Source organism: Coenobita brevimanus, chromosome 96 (genome assembly GCF_032717465.1).
Source record: "Coenobita brevimanus isolate Jiangsu-jjx chromosome 96, ASM3271746v2, whole genome shotgun sequence".
Classification (NCBI taxonomy): Eukaryota; Metazoa; Arthropoda; class Malacostraca; order Decapoda; family Coenobitidae; genus Coenobita; species Coenobita brevimanus.
In genome coordinates this window covers 3,592,760-3,610,245 of record NC_137049.1, presented here as the reverse complement: position 1 = coordinate 3,610,245, position 17,486 = coordinate 3,592,760, and the positions used below count along the sequence as shown (strand labels likewise).

At 41.3% G+C, this 17,486-nt stretch overlaps 1 protein-coding gene across 1 annotated transcript; it reads left to right on the top strand.

Annotated features, from left to right (window-relative positions):
- Positions 1-258: 258 nt before the first annotated feature.
- LOC145413360 (uncharacterized) lies at positions 259-16,385 on the top strand. The gene is made up of 6 exons (XM_080283037.1): positions 259-763; positions 9,669-9,898; positions 10,323-10,759; positions 11,548-11,669; positions 12,933-13,057; positions 14,964-16,385. Exons 1-6 carry the CDS (start codon positions 491-493, stop codon positions 16,150-16,152), a joined length of 2,376 nt encoding a protein of 791 aa, XP_080139163.1. The 5' UTR covers positions 259-490; the 3' UTR covers positions 16,153-16,385.
- The last annotated feature ends 1,101 nt before the right edge of the window (positions 16,386-17,486 follow it).

The following is a 17,486-nucleotide window of genomic DNA, read 5'->3' as shown; positions in this document are numbered from 1 at the left end:
CGCTTGCACATCAAAAGCAATACCATTTTTGTGCAGGATACTGTTACATTTCGAGAATTAAATGGCTACTTCATTACGTTTGTTACGAAAAACTGTTTTGTATGATTCTACAGGCAAGCATTCCTTGCCTTTGGATAATTACGGATTTGTTTACAAAAAAATAGGCAACTCGTTCTCTCTTACACAGTTTCCCTCTTTCTCTTTCACCTTGGCTACGATACCTCACTCTGCACTCACAGTGCAACTTCATTCCTTTAACATCACCAGTACACTACACCGGCACCACCTCATCCCCGTCACTAACATCAGCCATCATGCCTGCTTTAGGAGCATAATTGTTTTCCCTATGAAAGTGAAATTTGATAGTGCCACAAGTCCTGCCTTGCTTGTGAAGTAACAGTGAATGTATAGTGGAAGTCTGTGATAGCATATAAAGGGAAAAAAAGAAACCTGAAAAACGAACAGGGAGAGAGTTTATTAAGCGAGGAACATGGCAGCCGAATACGAAGAGATCCTTAGGAAAATACAGGAAGGACTTGCACAGAAAACAAACGTTGAAAATGAGGGCGGAGGAGTAGGCGGAGGAGGAGGAGGGCGGGGATCACAGTGCCCACAGGTGTCCCCTCCTCCACCACCCACTCAACCACAACCCCAACCCCAACCACAGCTGCCCTCATCACCCTCCTTCAAGCAACTGTATGACCATATATGCCAACGAATTCGTTCTACCGGATCTCTCGACACAATCATGACGGAGTTTCAAGTAAGTTTTGAGCCTTTTTTCTTTTATATTATTATTATTATCTCTTAAACATTCTTATGATTCACATTTTCGCTAGACACTTAAAATCTGTCACTTGCATAATATATGTGTAGTGATGTAGCAGCAAAGTGTGCGTTTCAGCAAGTTAGGGTTGTAATACTGCACGTTCGTTGAAACTTCGTTTTTTTTTTTTAATATGAGAAAGAAGGAACCAAAGGCCAAGAGCCCGTAAACTGTTCCCTCCAAGGAAAAACAAAATACAAGAGAGAGCCAAATTCAAGATCCGATCATTTCGACATTCCTGGACACACTGTGTGGAAATCATAGGAAGCAGGAAATACAGGCAGAGGGAGACAGTTCCAGACTTGACCTGTTGCATAAATGAAGGACTGGGAGTAACGGTTAACTCTAGTATTAGAGAGTTGGACAGAGAAAGGATGAGAGTTTGCTGCTAGACAGGTGCTACGCACCCGTCGTAGAGGTGGAGGAAGGCATGCAGACTGTTCAGAGGAGCAGTTACCATTGAAGTAGCGATAGAAAAGAGATTCAGATGCAACAGTGAGGCAAAGAGACAGAGGTTGAAGGGAGTCAGTAAGAGGAGAGTTAATGAGACGAAAAGCCTTTGACTCCACCCTACTGAGAAGAGCTGTATGTGGGGAACCTCCCCATACATGAGAGTTGTACTCCACATATGGGCAGATAAAACCCCAGTATAGAGTTAACAGTTGTGCAGGGGTAAAGAAGGAACAGAGTCGGCTTAGCACACCTAATCTCTTGGAAGCATATTTTACAAGAGATGTAATATGATCTTTCCAAGACAAGTCCCGAGTAAATGAAACCCCAAGCATGTTCAAGGATGATGCAGGATTAAGCTGAATATTATTAAATATTAGTGGGTACACCTGAGGAAGATTTTGTCGGGTAGATAGGTGAAAGAACCGAGTCTTTGACGCACTAAAAATAAAAGATTATTTTTACCCCAGTCACAGATACGAGCCAAGTCAGACATTAGGTGTGCCATAGCCTCATCCCTTGTTTGTTGAAGTAACTGCTGAGATGGGCGTTGCGGGAACCGAATGGAAAGGTGAAGGGTGGAGTCATCAGCATATGAGTGGATAGGGTTAGATGTACAGCTTAGAAGGTCACTGATGAATAAAAGGAGGAGAGTTGGTGATAGGACAGAGCCCTTAGGAACACCATTGTTGATAGATCTAGGAGAAGAATGATGGCCGTCTAAAACAGCAGCTATAGAACGACCAGAGAGGAAGCTAGAGATCAAGGCACAGATAGAAGGATAGAAGCCATAAGAGGGCAGTTTGGAAATTAAAGACTTATGCCAGACTCGCCTTTGAGATGTCAAGTGCAATGGCAAAGCTTTCATCAAAGTCCCGAAAGGAGAATGACCAGGAGTCTGAAAGGTAGGTGAGAAGATCGCCAGTGACACGCCCCTGACAGAACCCATACTGACGATCAGAAAGGAGGTTGTGATAGGAAAGATGCTTTAAAATTTTTCTATTAAGAATTGACTCAAAAACTTTTGAGATGCAGGATGTTAAAGCAATTGGACGATAGTTAGAGGGTTGGGAATGGTCACCCTTCTTTGAGACTGGCTGAATAGAGCAAACTTCCAACAAGAAGGAAAGGTACAAGCTGATAGACAAAGGTGAAAGAGTTTACCTAGGCAGGGTGTAAGCACCGAAGCACAGTTTTTGAGAACAATAGGAGGGACTCCATGAGGCCCATGTGCCTTTTTTTTTTTTTTTTTTTTTTTTTTTTTTTATGTGTCCGACTCTGGGCATAGGCTTCACAGCCTGCTATCAAGGCCCAGCAGTCCTCCTACATACCATACACCTCTACATGTCACCACTTCGGCGCTAACACCCACCGACCATATTGAATACATGCTAGGGCTGTCTCATACAGGACTGGTGTATTGGTATTAGCGGGGGTATTTTTACGACATGTCGGCGGGTCTTCTGGTAGATCAGTAAAGCCTGATTTAATGAAATTCAAATCCGTAAACTGTTCCCTGCCCCAGCCGGGATTCGAACCTGGGTCCGTAAGGACTGCAGGCCACCTCTCTACCGATTGAGCCACCGCCTGTGATGGCAGAAAATACACCAGCTGAAGAAATATTAATATCTGCCATGAGGAAGTCAGAGGGGGGAAGTGATGGAGGAACAGCACCGGAATCGTCTAAAGTGGAATTGGAGGAGAAAGTCTGAGCAAAGAGATCTGCTTTATCGGTAGAAGAAATAGCTACAGAGCCATCAGAGTAGAAAAGAGGAGGGAAGGATGATGAGGTAAAGTTGTTAGAAAGGTTTTTGGCAAGGTGCCTGAAGGAGCGGGAAGAATTCGAGTTGGAGAGTTGAAAGCATTTAGTACTGATGAAATTATTTTTAGCAGAGCGAAGAACAGACTTAGCACGATTCCGGGCAGAAACGTATAAAAGATGTGATTCAGGGGTGGGTTGGCTCCGGTACCTTTTATAGCCCCTCTCCTTGTTGTGCACAGCATTAGAACAAGCGTGATTAAACCAAGGCTTTCTTGCATTAGTCAAAGGATATGAGAAAGGAATGTATGCTTCCATGCCCGAGAGAATGTGCAAGGCACACTCAGATGGCTCCCGGCCATGGAAGCAATAATCATTCCAAGGAAAATCAAAGAAGTACTGCCTGAGGGCCTCCTAATCCGCAGCTCTGAAGTGCCACAGACGACGTTTCTTTGGAGGGCCCACAGGCCGTACCGGAGCGATAGGACAGGTTAAGGTGATAAGGTTGTGATTGGAGGAGCCCAACGGAGAGAAAAGATTAACAGTTTAAGCACAAGGATTAGTTGTAAGGAGGAGGTCAAGTATGTTGGAGCTCTCTCCAAGGCGGTCAGGGATACAGGTAGGGTGCTGTACAAGCTGCTCTAGGTCATTAAGGATAGAAAAGGTGTAGGTTTGTTCACCAGGTGGATCAGTGAAAGGAGAGGAGAGCCAAAGGTGGTGGTGAACATTGAAATCTCCCAGAATGGAGATTTCAGAGAAAGGAGAAATGCATAGGATAGAATGTGTTCCATCGTAGAAGTAAGATAGTCGAAGAATTTTTGATAGTCAGTGGAATTAGGGGATAAGTAAACAGCGCAGATATATTTAGTCAGAGAATGACAGAAAAGCCGAAGCCAGAGTGTAGAGAATTCAGAAGAGTCGAGTTCAGGAACACGAGAGCAAGATAAGTCGTTGAGTATATATATACAACAGCCACCTTTGGCTTTGAAATGAGCATAAAGAATGTAGGAGGATGCAGAAAAGGGTTTGCCGTCAGTTGCTTCAGACAGCTGAGTCTCAGTTAGGAAAAGAAGGTGAGGTTTAGAGGAGAGATTGTGCTTAACAGAACGAAAGTTAGAGGAAAGGCCGCAAATGCTGCAGAAATGAAGAAGTGGGTCAGACAGTGGTTCCAGGCAGCTCGAGTCGTCACCGGGAGAGAGGTGGAAGATGGGGGCATTGATGGTCCCACCCTCCCGGGGACTCCGAGGCTGTGTGTTTCCAAGCCATGATTACTTTTTTTTTTATTTTTATTTTTTGGAAAAGGAAGTGTAGTGTGCACTGTCCATAATAGTTTGGTGTTAGAGAAACTTGTACTAGAGAGCATGCTGGCCTACTGTCTGTGTTACTGAGACACTGAAAAAGTTCAGCAAAAGGGAATGGTCGGAAACTAGTCTCGAGGGCTGATGAAACGGGAGCTCCAGCTCTCCCTGTCATCAGCTTTCTATCCACTTTTTTTTTTTTTTTTATGTGTCCGACTCTGGGCATAGGCTTCACAGCCTGCTATCAAGGCCCAGCAGTCCTCCTACATACCATACACCTCTACATGTCACCACTTCGGCGCTAACACCCACCGTCCATATTGAATACATACTAGGGCTGTCTCATACAGGACTGGTGTATTGGTATTAGCGGGGGTATTTTTACGACATGTCGACGGGTCTTCTGGTAGATCAGCAAAGCCTGATTTAATGAAATTCAAATCCTTAAACTGTTCCCTGCCCCAGCCGGGATTTGAACCTGGGTCCGTTAGGACTGCACGCCACCTCTCTACCGATTGAGCCACCGCCTCCCCTTGGGAGTACTGACCTGCTCGACTGGTGCCGCAGGCTATTCCTCGCAGCTACAGTCTACTCCTGCTACAGATCTGTCAGTACTGTTGCCAGATTCCAGTACTAGTTAGCCTACGTACCTGTCTAGATATTTAAAAGCACTTACCATTCAGCAAAACGCAAATCACGGTCGTAACTGACTTGGGATGATAGAGAAATAACTAAATCAATAAAACTACTGTGACATATTACATATCCTTGTTCAGGAATTGATAATGATCTGACCTATGATATAAAACTCAATGCATCATCATCATCATCATCATCATCATCATCATCCTTTATTGCCGCTCCTAGGCTACCTTTCTCAGACCCTTAAGATGAGAGCCATCTATAATCAGTCGCTCTGCCCTGACTCTCATTATGTGAACAATAAACCGAAGGTGTCCACGGGTGTGCACAGGCAAGGGCGCACACACACACACACACACACACACACACACACACACACACACACACACACACACATGAATATATAGATAGACAGATAGATGGATAGATAGATATTTATTTATTTATTGAAGACCATTTGGCCCATGCTAGACAGCTCCTGTCGAAGAGTATAACTAGAGTGTAAAGATAAAACAGCAAAGGCAAAGACTCTCTGCCATACAGCCAACTCAACAGTTTGAAGCGATCGGAGAAGGAAAGTACATAATGCATTTGAGAAAACTGACCTGGAACTTTCCCGGGAAAGAAGGGGATTAACACACTTTCTTCATACTGGGACGTGGTCAGACGAAAATCCGTTTGTGAAGTGTCGAATGCTTACTACTATATAATGCTCCATACACTTAAGGATACAATAATATTTTATGACAAAATCTACCTTTTATGAATCTATGATGAAAGCTTAAAACTCTAAGTGTTCTCCAGGTTTACTGATTATCTGGTTTCTCTGCCTAGATTTCCCACAAGTGAGTTTAAGCTTATCGGATAATTTGAGGCAACCAACCACATCTCATCTTAAAAATGGGTTCCACGATTCCTGTCTCCCATCCACCTGGAATTTCTCCTAGATTTGTTTTCTGATATAGTTTTATGCCTTAAGTAGATATTCCCCAAGTATTCTATTTATTTATTTATTATCATTCTTTTTTTTTTTTTTTTTTTTTTTTTTTTTTGAGGGGAGAGGGGTTAATGTTTCATTGCTTTTTACACCCTCCATATACTAATACTTATTTTACCAGTTATATTATTTTTACCCACGTTACAAAGAGAACGCACTTGTGAGACTGCAACTAAAAATGTCATTAAATACCCATAGATGCAATAATTAAGAGTGGCACACATTTGTTTATTCCAACAGGTGACATAGAGAGAATCTATTTTAATTGATACTGTTGTTTCTTTTCTCCATAGTCTTCTTTGTATAGGAGATTTCGTAACAATTCTTTCCTAGCTTTTTTTTTTAATTACACCTGCATAACTTTTCTATAAATATTTTTTATACCGACATACTGTACACCATTACCAAGGAAGAAGATATTAAAGTGTGACAAAAACTAAACGCTAAGGAAAACGTGTTACTAACCTCCAAAGCTAAAGAGAACACAGCGTTTCTTTAGCGTCGGCGTGTTGCTTGCCAGGTCACTCGTCTCGATGCTACCCGGGACCCCACCCACGGCCAGCACATGTTGATTTGGAGCCACCCAAAGTCCTCGAGCAATGATTAGCACTGCTTCCCTCACCCGTCGATGATATTCATTCCTTCATTTGCAGGTTGATTTGCTCGGGATTAATTGAGGGAGGAATGACGTTGGAAGTCGAAAATACTATAGGGAACCGAAACATTTAGAAGTAACGATATAGAATAAAATGAATGAGCAATCAGAGACTGCAACACCCTTGCACACTAGCTGATCTAAGGCCGAATAGTTTACACTCTCCTGTAACCTTGACTTCCGAAAGATTACTCGTAGTATCGAATTATTTCATTCTTGCCTGACACTTAACCCTTCCTACAACTTGATTTCAAGCATTTCAAAGTTAGTTGAGTTGACTATGCCCAGTGGCCTTGATCTTTGACCTTTCCATATGAGCTTGACCTTTGACTGTTCCCCATATTTAATATGTGCACTTGTATTAATCTGAACCCTTCCAGAAAAGTTAGTCCACATCGGATTTAAATGAATTTTAATATGATCTTCCAATGTGCTCTTGACCTTTGACTTATCACAATGAAGAGCATGTCAACTTCCTGGTCTCCTTTACTCATCTACAAAATTTGACCCAAATCAGGTCAAAACTCATATATATATATATATATATATATATATATATATATATATATATATATATATATATATATATGTGTGTGTGTGTGTGTGTGTGTGTGTGTGTGTGTGTGTGTGTGTGTGTGTGTGTAATTCACCGGGTCGGTCAGGATCACTTGATGGTTGTGATCGTCAGCTTTTACCCTCCCGGAAGGGAGCTGAAAGCTCATATAGTCCGATCTAAGGGCAAGGCTGTGACCTTCACACACGCACACACCCGTCCCCTTGCTCAAGGGGGACAGTAACCACCCACTTCGTCAGTGAAACTTTTCGCAACCTGAGCGAGGCGCGAATTCCCGTCCACCAGTTGGCCAGCGAGAACGTTACCACTGCACCAGCGAGCGGTGTGTGTGTGTGTGTGTGTGTGTGTGTGTGTGTGTGTGTGTGTGTGTGTGTGTGTGTGTCTTTGCCGATCAGCCATCCACTTCATAGGGTGTTTCGTGTATCGTTGTAATTTTACGGTATATTCAATGTGTATTTCACAGTTTTAAATGCCTACGTAACGGGAAGCCATTATCTAGAACTAATAAATCGTTCCAGTTTTCCCTTTGTTTATCTGCTCATCATCTTTCGATGTGAAACTGGCTTCCTGTCTGGAAAACTGTTGAATAAAGGTTTTAGGAAACATTTATGTGCATGAATCCAAAAGAGTGTAGCGGTATTTATCTCTCAGTAAAAATATCATTTTCGAATACTATAGGGACAGATTATAATAATAATATAGTTTGCTCTCCAAAGCTCTTTCTGAATGTTTGAAATGTAAATGAATATCCAATAAAGTTCTATATAGTTAAAGTCTATAAAAAAAGAAGTTTAGTCTGACTGAGTCTATCTTCCCATGAAGGCGACAGAGCCTGTGTAACACTTCTGAGGGACCTGAATTTTGCTGTAAAGATGGAGTTAGCACGATATGCCTTTTATGTCTGTTCGTGTTGATTTGTGGATTTCACTTGGCTTGGCAACTCTGTAAGTATTCACAATGTATTACACTAGTCATACTTGCCTACATATTTCCTTATTATTAATCAATGCTAAATACCACCGACAAAAACAACAGTCACAATGGTGCCGATTTGTGAGCTTATTTCAAAAATTTTCCAGAGAGGTAATAATATTTTCTAATTCATTCTGCATCAAGGTTCAGTTTTGGGTCCCATTCTGTTATTAATATGCATCAGTGATACTAATGAAGGTTTGTTTTGTAAAAATATGCAAATATGCCGACGATGCAAAACTTGGAAACACAAGATACCCCAGAAGGAAGACAGATAATTCAGAGAGCTCTTGTCAAACTGTTCAGTTAGACTCAATATGGCAAATAAATTATATTATGGATGAATGCAAAGTCCTAAAAATTAGGAGTAAAAATAAAAAAGGTTGATTACACTAACAATAGTATTGAACTGTAGAATGTATTTCAATAAAAAGATTCAAAAATATTCGTAACAAATTATTGAACACAAGGTCTACAGCGAACAGAGGCAATAAAGAAAGCTAACAATCTTGTGGGAATCATAGGCAAAGCATTGGAATGCAGATGGAAGAAAATAATCTACACCCTACACAGTTCATTGTTGAGTCCGCATCTGGAGTACCGTTTATAATTTTGGTCGCCACATAACAAACAAACAAAAAAGGCGATAGAGCAATGAAGGTTGACAAAACTGATACCCCGACTGGGGAACATTCCATATGAGGAACGTTGGGAAGAGTATTAATCTGTTTATCTTGTCAAAGGTCAGCTACGAGCGGGTCTGATTTAGCTATGCAAGATTTTAAAAGATTATAAATGACATGATAGTCTGGCGGCTGATAAGTACTTCACAATACAGTAGATAATTCAAACAGCACTAGAGGTAATGGCTGTAAAACTATTGGCACACCTTTCCAATCAAATGAAGCCATGCATTTCTTCTCTGAGATGTAAAGATGTGGAGCAAATTACCAGGGACTGTAGCAGAATGTGACAATCTGATAACGTTTTTAAGTAGTCTGGATAAGCGCCTAACTTCTAGTCCCCGAGCAACGACTTTTATGGCAGACTAATGATAAGAATAAGGCTATTTCTTCCTGTCGTCCAGATCATGAGATTACGGAAAGAGCGCAACATCGTAAGCAGTTAATTGTACTTTCTTTTACAGATTTATTTAGTGTAAATTATAGTTTTCCATTCATCGATTCGTATTAAGTTTCCAATGACAGTTTCATTTTATGCTGCCTAGTGATCATTCTCATTTTTTCCCCTGCCTGCTTCCTCTAGAGGGTTTGGTAGGCATTGGGAGACCCTTTCTGCTTTTCTATCGTTGTCTTTGACCCAAAGACTAGCTACTGAGTTATAACGATAGGTGTCATTGAAACCCCTTCAGTACGATTGTGTCTTACTGCTATTAGGCTTCTCTAAAAAGTGATCCTCCTCTGTCCTTCCACTCTTCACTTGGACTACAGTCACCAGTGTATCTGGGCCTAATAATTTTACTGTATCTTTGCAGGAATTAAAGACCGATCAGGAGCGAGTGCAGTACGTGTTCGAGATGAACGAAATTCAGACGATGGACCTGGAGGAGAATTACGCTGGTAAGAGTGAAAGTGACGCCACAAACTACGAGAAGGTGTACGACATGCTTATTACAAACGAGGCTTCAGCCAGTAAGGCCTTGGAAATAATGCAGAAATGCTTGCAGAAAACACCGGCAACTGATACCACCGCTCTGGCTGTGAGGTAAAATCTATCTATCTATCTATCTATATCTATCTATCTATCTATCTATCTATCTATCTATCTATATCTATCTATCTATCTATCTATATCTGTCTATCTATCTATCTATCTATTTATCTATCTATCTATCTATCTATATATATATACAGTATATATATATATATATATATATATATATATATGACCAACTTACGTATGTAACTGGTTGTCTGTCTGTTCAACAATGAACTATGATGTAAAGCTATATTACTGTCATTTTAATAAGTATTCATGGAAAAGAGTTTTTATCAAATCCTTTCACAGAGTGCCAACAAAGGTGGAATATCAGATGATATTCTAAGTGTCATTTTTTAAAGCAACATTTCACATTATATTATTTTCTCGTTTATGATATGCAGGACGATTCTGTTCAACTCTCCTTCAGATATATGAAACGGGGGTGGGCGTCGCTCCTGCTTGAGCATTTCGACAACGCCGAGACGGACGCCAAGACCAGCCTGTCTCTGCAGTGCTCCGAGGACATGTTATGGAACGCTCACGAGATTCTGGGCCATTGTTATGCCAGGCTCCAGGACTGTAAAGCAGCCGAGAACCACTTTCATAAAGCCCTCGAGAATTTGCGAAAAAGTAACGCCTCCAATGAAGTGAAGGCCACAGCCACGATGCGCATCATGACGGTATTTAAGACAGTTAAGGCAAAAAAGGGAAAAAGGGTGAAAACCCAAGAAAACGAGGCTAAATCCTTGCCACAGGTCAGCTACGGCAGACACAAGACCTTTGTCAGCGCATCATCCGCCCTGGAGTTTTTGATGACCGAAGACAGAGGACGCTGCGCCATAGCCAAAAGAGACATTAAGCCAGGTAGGTAAACTATTTATTTTGATGGGTTACAATGTCTCCATTACCCTCTTCAGTCTGACAACATTTACTTTATTTTTACAGGATCCAGATTTTTAAAATTTAATTTATAATGATTTCTTGTATTAATAAGGTTGTTTAAGGCTCTGCCTAACCCCTACAGTTCGAAAACTATCTCCTCAGCTAAGCAGAAATAGCACTGCATTACCTAATTACCAGCAACTTCAGCCTTGGCTCTATTTCTGTCTATCGGTCTGTCCCATCGTATACAGTATATGTGTAGATAATATATATATATATATATATATATATATATATATATATATATATATATATATATATATATATATATATATATGCAGATATTTATCAATGTGATGTAGAGTCAGGATTCCAGCAGCCTGGGTAGAGAGTGAATGTGTGTCTGGCCAATTTCATTGGACTTACTGTTGAGTAGCTTTCTCTCTCTCCGTTGTGTTCTTTCCTTTCCTTGCGTTCTGGACCCTACCCCACCCTAATCTTAGAGCTAAATAATCGATTGGAATGAATGAGATGTAGCGTACCACCCTTTAAATTGCGACAAATAGTTGTGACGCTCATCGGTCTTCCCGGCATGTGTTTCTGTCTCTAAATGTACCAGTGTTAGTAGTCTGATATATTTTCATCATGAGGTACTGCCTTAAATTACGTTTAGATTATTTTCTTTTACTTAAAATTCATGTATTCAACAAGCATACTTTAACACTGACTTAGTAATTCTTCACGTCATCTCTTCTCATCTAATACTGCAGGTGACATACTGATAGTGGACAAGCCCTTCTGCTCCATGATCCACCCGGACTTCCTGGGGACCAACTGCTACCACTGCTACGCTCGCTGCACGACGCCCTTCCCCTGTCTCTCCTGCGCAACGGTACACAGCAAAATGTTGTACATTTAGTACTGTTTTAAATATATATATATATATATATATATATATATATATATATATATATATATATATATATATATATATATATATATATATATATATATATATATATATATATTTATCTGTGTGTGTGTGGAGGCCTGTTCCACTGACTGGGTGCTCAGTTGTTAGTTATCCTTTTTTTTTTTTTATGTCCGTTTCTGAGGCCTACCCAACCCTTGTGGTAGTGGTATAATGGGTTAGGGTGGTGATAGAAATGGCAGCGGTGGTAATACAAGTGATGATGATTATATGGTGAATGTTTCATACCATCTCAAACCCAGTCCTGATTATTACCTTGATTATAATGAAGCTTTCAAGCAACAAATTTTTTTTATGACAAAGACATGCCTGTTCTTTCATCATTTTAAGTTTGCAAAGAAGTTTTCATCAGGACAAGGTTCCTTCAGTTAGATATAATCTTTTGATATCATCCAGATTAAAATCAAGTGTCACAGCCTGAATTCGATAAACTTACGAGTAGTACCATCGTTTTATAAATTTCATACTTAATCATTCAGTTCGATGACTATGAAACTATTTTAGGGTTTTGATTTTCCTTGTTGGTGGTAGGTGGTGGCGACCATCATCCACTCACTTGATGTAATGCTGCCTACTTCTTCCTTAGCCTTTATCATTCTTTTTCTCTGTCTGCCCTCCTCTCTACCTATTTCTCCCATCTTTCCTGTCACTTCCTATTGCTTTTCTTTCCTTTACAGGTGGCTTTACATTGAGTGACAAGCCAAATGGTTTCCTGTAAACCAAGAAACCATTTACAACGCTGGATGGTAACCATATAACCAAACCATACGTGCTCCCTACGTGTCAACAAGTGGGTTGGTGGAGGGTTAGTGCCCCTCCCCGTAAAACAAATAACTCAAAGTCAAATGGCCACCCCTTACTGGATTATGGCGTCTGGCAATAGATAGATAGATAGATAGAGTGATTGATTTTCCTTGTGTATTCCCTTCAAACATAGCATTACACCTTAATATAGTGCATTTACTTTGCTCTGATAAGTTCATAACCCCATTTTGTTCACTTGATGACTAAGTGTGGTTAGATTGGAGAGTTGATTTAGCTAGTAACCAAGGACACTCATGCCATTTATAAAATCGAGTTCCCTCGACTAAAAGCAAACGGACTATATTAAATAATCCTTGATGCTTTGACTGGTTATATGTCACTGATCTTGGTTCTTGTCAGGTGAACTACTGTAGTGTGGGATGTCGCGAGGTGTCTTGGGAGAGAGGCGTCCATCAGGCGGAATGCACTATCTTCAATCACATCACCCATCCTGACATCAGCAAGCTCGCCATCCTCTCCTACAGGTTAGGCACTCGGACAAAAGAACCAGAGTATCTTGCTGAATGGGTAAAACTTCCGTCCGCACGCCCTTGTGTGACGTTAAGAGGTGAAAATGATACTTTGTGTTTTGATGAGCCAGGGAATAGTAATCAGTCATCTTTCTCGAATCAATCAATTTCGTATGCTACCCCTACAATAAGTCACCATTATCCATGAGTCAACTGAGTTCCTTTGACTCTTCTAAAGGGCAACCCAAAGGCTTTCTCTTCCCAAGAAGTAACGATCTGATGAGAGGTTTTGCGACGGATGATTACAGGATGTAATTGTTATCACTTCTACTGATGAAGAGTGTATTGTATATGAGTGATGTTACAGTACTTGAAATTGTGCAAGTGTAAACGTGTGGCGAGAGCTATTGTATATCTTTGGAAGAACTTCCGATTATGAGAAACAAAAGATTATTATTATTATTATTATTATTATTATTATTATTATTATTATTATTATTATTATGTGCAGTTTGCCACAAGGGCGTGAGAAGTAATTCCATCTTGTGCGGTGTTTGTGATAAATGGGTGCACAAGAGATGTAGTGGTATCAGAGGTAGACTGCGAGATAATGATGATTTTACATGTGAGGCGTGTCGAGGAAAGCAGATGGAGATTGTCAGTTGTGAAAGGATTGAACTTGCTGGTGAATCTCTTGAGTGTGTAGAAGAGTTTTGTTATTTGGGAGATATGTTGTGTGCTGGAGGTGGGGCTGGAGCTAGCTCTGGCTAGGGTGAGAAGTGGTTGGAAGAAGTTCAGGGATCTCCTGTCTCTCCTGACATTGAGAGAACTCTTCCTACGTGCTAAGGGGTCTTTGTATGCAGCATGTGTAAGGAATGTAATGCTGTATGGTAGTGAAACCTGGGCAGTAAAGAAGGAGGATATTCGCAGGCTCAGACGTACAGAAATGACAATAATTAGGTGGATGTGTAGTGTGTCCCTGCGTCCAAGGTCTGGGGGGGCTGGGTTTACGATGGAAGAGTTGTGGAGGTAGGATGGGACTGGAGTGTATTGGTGTTGTGATGAGGAGAGGTAGATTGAGATGGTTTGGACATGTGGAGAGGATGGGGGATGATAGTTGGGTGTGGAAGGTGAGAAGTGTTAATATTGAGGGTGGGGTTATGAGGGGTAGACCGAGAAAGACATGGGACGAGGTCATTAAGTATGACCTCAGGGTTAAGGGACTGAACAGGGAGGCTGCAATGGATCGTGCAGTATGGAGAGCCGCCATTAGGTGACCAGGGCCGACGCATGCAAGCATGTTGGAGCCTTTAAAAACGAAACTAAACTATTATTATTATTATTATCATCTGGCATCCAACATTCCTACGTCCTTTAGATGTCGTTTCGTACTTTAAGCTACAGATGGAAATGAATAGGGTGATATAGTGGTAGCCATAATGTCCAGAGTACGTGTGTGTGTGTGTGTGTGTGTGTGTGTGTGTGTGTGTATATATATATATATATATATATATATATATATATATATATATATATATATATATGTACACAGTTTCACCGTAATTCTTGGTTACATTAAATGTTCTACATCATCCCTTCAGGATAACTCCCCTCCGGTTAAGAACTCCTGCTGTGGACAAATTAATTAGCTATTTGTTAACTTCCTTTTTTTTTAGAAGATGAACAGAGCAAGGAAAAATAAATAAATAAACAAATAATCCATACGTCAGGCTACAGGTGTCCTCCATTCATTAGAAAAATCTGTAACAGTTGGACTTGAACCAATACAAATTTCTGCCAATAACAAAATCGAAGAGGAAGACAGGAAGATGGTTCGAAATATAATCCCTAATTACATTAAATTAGTATTTTTATCCTTGATTATGGCACCGAGAATTTTCTAAACTACTTTATTTTTCAGGGTACTGACGACAGTGACATGGGCAGGACTACAGAGGTGGCGAGGATACATAGACGATCTTGTAGCAAAGGAGGCACAACAGGCTGCGGAAGAGAAGGAGAATCAAAAACATGAAGAACATCTGAATGACATGACTTTAGATACTGATGAAGTTCACAACAGGGAACAAGGTGAGCTGGAAAAGGAACGGCTGGCAGAAAGTCACAGAAAACCTAATGGAATACCTCTCGTTTGGGAGGGAAAATACCACCCAAGGGATTATAAAACAGTCCTCCACATGGCCTCAAATTCGACTAAACGCTCCTTCGGTGACCTCTTCAAGCGATCTATTACAGCTGTCTACCTCGTCCACTGCCTCAGGATTTCTGGTTTCTTTGGGTCTCGCGATGTGTCTAAAGAAAATTTAATCTTTGCTGCTAGTTTGTTGCTACGCCACCTCCAGGGAGGTTCCTGCAATGCATACGAAATTGGTGAAATGAAGGTTAGTGACAGTGGACCTCACGTTGGCCAAATGCAGGAGATAGGAGGTGCACTCTACACTACCATTTCCCTCACGAATCACGCATGTGTGTCCAATGCAGCCCGCTACAGCTTCGGCGACAGGTGTATTCTGAGAGCTGTTCGTCCAATCTCGCAGGGAACCGAGGTGTGTGACAACTATGGATTCTTTTATCACACTAGCACTGTTAATGAGAGAAGGGATGTATTACTCAACCAGTACAAATTCTCGTGTGTGTGTCAGGCGTGCAAATATATGTGGCCGCTGTACCCACACCACCCACACGAGACACTCATCTTCCGCTGCCCATACCAGGGTTGCAAACGCCCATGTTGCTACTCCACCAGCTGCCGTAGTCGATGTAACGTGTGTGGCAACAAGCAGCAGTACGGTAAGCTTCTACAGGATATAGAACAGCAAATGAAACTATATAAGACATCATTAGATCAGATGGTGAAGGGCAATATATCCGCTGCACTGCCAAGCCTCATAAATCACATCATGTTCATGGAGCGACACTGTGTAGAGCCAGTAAAGCACTTCACGGATGCCCAGGAGGCCATCAAGCAGTGTTTCAATTACCAGGGTAACGTCAGCTTGCCCCGCCAGGCCGTGCCACTTGCTCAGGCACAGACCCGAGCAGCGCCTAAGTTGAAAGCGGCCAAGAAAGAAGTCATCGTACCAACCTAACTAGAAACTGTCTTTACCTTGATACCTAAAAGGGGTTTCCCTAAGCTCTGTGAAATAGTTTTGTGACAGCTAAAACAAATTACTAAAGTACTCTCTCTGCCAGATTAGGGGGTTTTCTTTCTCATGAAGTGTTACTTTTATCTCAGTGCGGAGGGACCTACTAGTATATGCTTCCTGTTGGAACTCTTACAATGGATGTTATGTATCAGAAACAATAGAATGGATGTACATCATCTCACATATTTACTTTCCTATTGTGTGTGTGTGTGTGTGTGTGTGTGTGTTCGAATCAGAAGTTTTCTGCTTGACACTAGAGTGCATAGAGGTTGGGGGAATGACCTGTCAATTTACTAATATTTATCAAAGACAGAGGTGCAAAAGAGATAGAGGAAGACTGAAGGGTGCAGCTGTTGCAAAGAGTTGTTCCAAAGGCTGTGGATGTTGGAAAAAAGGAAAGAGTACAGGAAAGAATTGGAGGAGCTATTATTATGAGCAACAGACGCAGGAGATGGAAGGCATGTATCGTGTACTCACAGAACATATAATCTGTAAAAAACTGGCTTAGGGAATGGAGATGACACCCTGCTCGGCTGAACCAGTGTTTTCCTTACATAACGCAAGGCAGGATTAGGTTTCATTCCCAGTCAGGAGTCGCAGATGCTTCTCTTCATCCATGGCAACCGCGGCACTCTGGGAAGGCATCTCTAGGCAATAAAGGACAGTAGACATTACAGCCTAAACTTTGCACCGGACAGTGCCCGCCTCGGACGACAACGCGACAGACTTAAACATAAGTCTCCTCAACCACGCACACAAGACACCTTCACAAGGCTCCAAGAACTAAACAATGTGGTCAAAACCAAATTAGTACAGTATAAAGGAAGTAGAAAACTGGAAGGCCTTTGTCGCAACATTTAATCATTCCACAAATCACTCTTATCTGTACAGAGTATTTAACAGTATCACTAAATCACACACATGCAGCCTCAAGACCCATGCCGCCATCACCTCCAATACCCAACACATCACTTCTTATAAAAATCAAGCAAACATACTTACGAACCACTACGCAAAGATAAGTCAACACTAACACTCAGTCTGAAAAACGACTCTCTCTTAAAAATACAGCCCTCTTCACTCCTTCACTCCAGGACAGACACTTGAAATTATCAAGAGCAAAAATAACTCTACAAGCACAGGGTCGGATGGCATCAGCAACCTGCGCCTGATGCATTTAGAACCTCAAGACATCAAGGCCCTCACAAACGTCAACATCTACTCCTACTCACAACGTCGCATTCCTAATATATAGACACATCGAACAGTTATCATTA